The 5,239-nt window shown below is 47.2% G+C and overlaps 1 protein-coding gene across 1 annotated transcript; it reads left to right on the forward strand.

The window, feature by feature from the left end:
- The first annotated feature begins 2,820 nt into the window (after nt 1-2,820).
- Nucleotides 2,821-4,798, forward strand: LOC105033274 (GATA transcription factor 7). Its single transcript, XM_010908005.4, has 3 exons — nt 2,821-2,988; nt 3,148-3,477; nt 3,569-4,798. Exons 1-3 carry the CDS (start codon nt 2,854-2,856, stop codon nt 4,304-4,306), a joined length of 1,203 nt encoding a protein of 400 aa, XP_010906307.1. The 5' UTR covers nt 2,821-2,853; the 3' UTR covers nt 4,307-4,798.
- The last annotated feature ends 441 nt before the right edge of the window (nt 4,799-5,239 follow it).

The following is a 5,239-nucleotide window of genomic DNA, read 5'->3' on the forward strand; positions in this document are numbered from 1 at the left end:
CTTTCCTGCATGCGCGATAATTTTTTCTGGATGCGCGAAGGGACGCAAAGACTCCTTCTGTTTAGAGAGTCTTAAGTGACTTTCTAACTGATAATTTTTTTGATAAGAATCAGTTTTAAGTGCTGATCACATGATAAAAATTTAAAAAATTATCAGATTAAGAAAGGTTGCTTTTCACACTTTTTTCTGGGTGTGCGCTCGTGCGACAGGGAGAAGGTGCTCGCGCATCTCTTCGGTGAAGAGTCCTTCTCACATATGAACTCTCATCCAAATAATGTGTTATTTGGTGATAGCCTTATTATTTGGACAAAGGTTTATGTAGCAAAATTTCATACTAATCTGATGTGTGAAGTGTTGCAAAAAGCATCTTGTTCTAGGCATGCACGAGTGAGAAGGCCGGAATCGATGTATCACCCCCTGAAGAGTCCTTCTGTTTAAGGACTCTCAGATAAGTGATACGAGGACTTGATATACCTTTTCAGATGAGACATGCCTTCTCTGTTAGCACCCCATCTGGTGCTATAAATAGGAGATGGCAGATGGGGTGATAATTCAATTCTTACATCCCCTGTCCACTCCCTCTCTCCCTCTCTTACAACTCTAGGTTTTAGGACAAGGCTTGTTCTTTTAAGACAAGCCTAATCTTAATAGCTTTAAGGGTTTAAGAGGTCTAAAAAAAGGTGGTCAAGTCCAGTGGATGGTTCAGAAAAGTTCAGACTCAGGTCTGAAGGAAGATCTGATCGATTGGTGGCTGGTTGAGTTCTAGAGGCTAGAACTCTTGAAGCAAGGTGAAGGAGCGCTGTCCTTGGTTCAATTTTTGTATGGATCACCGTTGGAGGGCGGACACTTGGATGCCTTGTAGAAATTGATTAGCATTACAGGTATTCTTCTGATCCAAATTTATTTTATTGTACTTTGATTGATATAGTCAAGAGTTTTTGGGCATTAAGGTTTTCAGTGCATCGGATATTTTTAATGAAAATTTTAAACACCTAATTCTTCCGCTGCGCCACCGAAACCCAACAGGCTTTGGTGAGTTTGGCTCCTCTCTGGGCTCTGAAGAGGTGCACGCAGCTCTGATTGTAGTGGCGGTTGAGGAACCGAGTGCGGAGCTGGATTCGGTGGGGGCACCACCGCAGGAGGCACCGATGGTGCCATCGAGAGAACCACTGGTCGCACTGCTGAGAGAGGTGCAAGGGCAATCCGAGCGGACTATGATGCCGTCTGAGAAGGCACAAAAACAGTCTAAACCATTTGAACAGCGGCCGTCACATTTTGAACCTGCTAGAAAAGCAGGTTGAATTGATCCACCATGATTAGCGCTAGCTGGGTTGGCGGAGGAGTCTCCATCACCGATTGCTGTGCTGGCTATTGGGTTGACTCTCCGTCTGACGAGAGGCGGCGGCGTTGGAGAGTTGGAATGATGCTTGCTTTGGTGGCATAATAAAGATTAGACCCTTCCTTTATCGTTGCGGCTCGTTTCGGCTAGATCGGAAGGTAAACGACTGGTTTTTGCGTAGAGAGTGCTAGAGTGACCTGTAAAAGAAGTCTGAGCAGAAAGTTTTCGCTCATGCGAGTGCCCTTCGATGCTCAAGTCAAATTCAGAGAACAAAAAAAAAGCAACAACGAATTCTCTACGATGGATTGTTTATCTTAGTCCTCGGGACTTTGGTTGTCTATATAGAATATCATCGAACAACTGGTCGAATAGCTGTGAGATCGTGTGATCCCAAGATTTCAAAGCCGTTAAACATGTCATTGTGGATGAGATATTTTAGTTCTTAATCACTCCCACGAAATCCAGGAAGACGGTTACCTTTGAACTTATTTACTCCGGATGGACAACTGTTGCACATGCTAGAAAATAAATCGACTGAGGTAATAGAGGCAGCTCACGTGCCAGATAGACGATATGGCAGGCAGTAAATTAATAACTCGACTTTGCATATCTCAACTCTGTTCTTAGATCGGCAGTCACTGCAAAAACTCGACGGTCTGAGATATCCCACGATAATATACTGATCCAAGATATTTATGGTATCACCGTAACAGCAATCATTTCGAGATCTACACATATAAATCAATAAAAAATTTGGGATGCTTTAAGATCTACATGGAGCACGATGCAATGCTGAAAATTGTGAAAGAAAATCAGCCTCTTTCGCATGAAAATACCATCCAAACCCACTGGGTAATCGGTACCCAACACACATTTGGAAAGGATATTACTTCTGCTTACCTAAAAATAATGTGATCAAAAGAAAATTCATATATTTTTTTATCAAGTGTATTCCGAAATATTTTTTAGCCATGAATAATTTTCAAAATCAACAAAAAAAAATCATGATGAGCCTTTCGTGTTTCTCGCCCAAACAGCAAGCGAGGGCATTTTCGGAACCACGCCGGCTGACGACGAAATTAAGGGAGGGAAAAGTGAAAATATGCATAAAAGATGTCAGCCAGGCAATGCATTCCGTTCCGTTCAAACTTTAAAACCGCTACTTTTCCTCCAAAACCAATGCAACCTCGTTTCCATCCTTCTTCTGGGTGGGAAGGTTTTCAAAAAATTGTGGACCGTGGACGAGGTCAGAGTCTCGGATATGCCACCATCACCGTGGACTCCGCCGAGTCATGGTATCACGAAGATGGTGGGGGTGGGGGTGGGGGTGGGGGTGGAGAGCCGGACCGGTCAATGAACGACACACAGGGCAGAAACAGTAGGATCATTTATTTTAGCCGTTGGATTAGAGATAAGTTGAGCACATACACATAACGATCATAAAACAGAGGGCAAAAGGTGGAAGCCAAACCCAAACGGCATTCGTTGCGCCCACGGACTCCTTCAACCATTCAATGCTCCACCCAAGTCTCCTTTCTGTGTTCCCATTCCCACCCCCCACCTGCTCTTCTCTCTCTTTTCCCCCACCTTCCTCCCTTCCCTACCCTCCCCCTCTCCCACTCTTGCCTTGCTCCTACTCATCCTCTCAGGTAAAAATACGACCCACTAACACCCAATTATTTTTTTTTTCTTCAAAAAAAAAAAAATGAACCGAGTTATTCTCAGAATTTTCAACGAAGTTGGTAGAGAAGGCTTAAAAGGGCTTCCTAATTTAAGCATTTTTCTCCCTTTTTGGTTTGTTTGTGAAGAAAGAGGAGGAGACCGAGATGAAGCGCTTGGGAGGGGCGCTTAAGAACCGGTTCCGGCTGGAGGTGCTCCGATCGGACGCTGAGCAACAGGGGTTTGTCGGCGCCGGCGAGGTGGGATGGGCGGTGGAGCCGAGCGCGCTTTTTGGAGAGGATTTCTCCGTCGACGAGCTTCTCGACTTTGGGGGAATCATGGAAATGGAGGAGAAAGAGGCAGAGGAAGAGGACGAAGAGGAACAAGTGGAGAGAGCCGAAGCAGAACCCTTTCAAATTTCGAACTCCACCTCCGCCGTCTCCCGTGACCTTCTCGCTCCTGCAGAAATCGAGTTTCCTGTAAGTTTCTCATTCGACAACAGGAAGTGGTTTCTTTTTAGTACTAACCAATTTCCAGTTTATTACCGGTTGTTTTTTTCCTTTTATTTAGAATGATGATGTGGAAGAGCTGGAATGGGTGTCTCATTTCTTTGATGATTCGTTCATGGAGTTGTCCCCGTGCTCCGAGATAACCGCCCCCTCCTCGAAGAGACCAAGCCCCTCTGCCGACTCCATGGAATCCCTGGCTCCCGTCAAAGCCAAGCGGAGCAAGCGCTCGCGAGCCGCCGCTGGGGGAGTCTGGTCCACGGCGGGTCCTCTCGCCCTCCCCGACACCTCCTCCTCCACTTCCTCAAACTCCTGCCTTTCTTCGCCCTCCTCCTCCTCCTCCTCCTCCTCCTCCTGCCTCATCTACGACTCCGCCGTCCCCGGCTTCGCAACCACCGACCTCGTCCTCCTAGCCGGAACCCCACCTTCGGCGAAGAAAGACAGCCAGAAGAAACGGGGGCGGAAACCGAAACGGCCGAAGCTGCAGTCGGCCGCGGCTGGCGGCGGCGGCGGCGGAGGAGACCGGCGGTGCAGCCACTGCGGAATCCAGAAGACGCCGCAGTGGAGGGCGGGACCGCTGGGGGCAAAGACGCTGTGCAACGCTTGTGGCGTTCGGTTCAAGTCGGGCCGGCTCCTCCCCGAGTACCGTCCGGCCTGCAGCCCCACCTTCCTCAGCCACGTCCACTCCAACAGCCACCGTAAAGTCCTCGAGATGCGCCGCCAGAAGGAGGAGAAGCAGCAGAAGCTCCTTTCTACCTCCACGGCCGCCGCGGCGGAGGCGGTGCCCGTTTCTTCTTTCTGACCCACAACGGTTAGAAAGTAGAAAGCAAGTCGAACCGGACCGGTTCTAGTGTACATTTTGGCCGGCTTTGCTGTAACGGAATAGTCTTTTAGGTAGGCCTCATCCATAAAGCGGTCGGTACCAGACGGTAGCTGGCTTTCTTGTTTGTTTGTTTTTATCTGGTTAGATGTAGTGTTTAGCTTTTTGAATTTGAGATTAGGTTTTTCATTTCAGGGGTTAGGAGACCTAGTCCGGGTGCAATCTAATTTAGTATGTATCCCAAACCGAACCCAGTTATTGGGGTAGAGATGGTTCTTCTCTATAAAACATCATCCTTACATGTGAGAACATGGTTTCGCTGTGGCTTCTTCTTATGGTCATGGTTTGTGTTTCTGTTGGATGATGGTCCTAAGGGAGCTGCCGAGCTGGGCTCTAAAATGAGAATGAGTGATTTATACTCCAGTTGTTTAGTTATGGAGAGTTCTAATGTCTCAATCTTCTAAATTTCATTTTCGATTCTTAGTATTTAAATCCCATTCGGACTCTAATTTGGATATGATGTGTCAAAAAAATATGATCGTTCCAAACAAACCGTAAATTTTCTTGCTTCTCCTAGGTTTCGAAATTGGGGGAACTTGCTTTTGTTTGGGACGAGCCACCTGCTCCACCCGAAGTAGAGAATCTTTACCGTGTCGTTTCTGGGGCCATTCCAAGCCCACGCAATTCCCGTGATCTGTCCTCTCGCCTCTCCCTCTCTTTCTTTCTTTCTTTCTTTCTTTGTGTCTAATGGGCTCATGATGCGCCGGGGGTGCAATGTAGTAATCTTGTCTAGCGCAATCATAATAAGCATGGGGGTTTAATGGCGGAAAGCAGGAAAAGCAGTGCTGGCCGGCTCATGTCTTTTGGTCAAAAGATTCCCTGCGCACCAATCCCCATAGAGGACCTAGCCTGAAT

The sequence above is a fragment of the Elaeis guineensis genome, chromosome 12 (assembly GCF_000442705.2).
Source record: "Elaeis guineensis isolate ETL-2024a chromosome 12, EG11, whole genome shotgun sequence".
Taxonomy (NCBI): Eukaryota; Viridiplantae; Streptophyta; class Magnoliopsida; order Arecales; family Arecaceae; genus Elaeis; species Elaeis guineensis.

Excerpts from the sequence above, each read along its gene's own strand:
- LOC105033274 (XM_010908005.4), top strand. The coding sequence starts at position 2,854 with ATGCTCCACCCAAGTCTCCTTTCTGTGTTCCCATTCCCACCCCCCACC. Across the intron at positions 2,989-3,147 it reads GCTCCTACTCATCCTCTCAG|AAAGAGGAGGAGACCGAGAT; the intron begins GTAAAAATACGA and ends TTGTTTGTGAAG. Across the intron at positions 3,478-3,568 it reads CTGCAGAAATCGAGTTTCCT|AATGATGATGTGGAAGAGCT; the intron begins GTAAGTTTCTCA and ends CCTTTTATTTAG.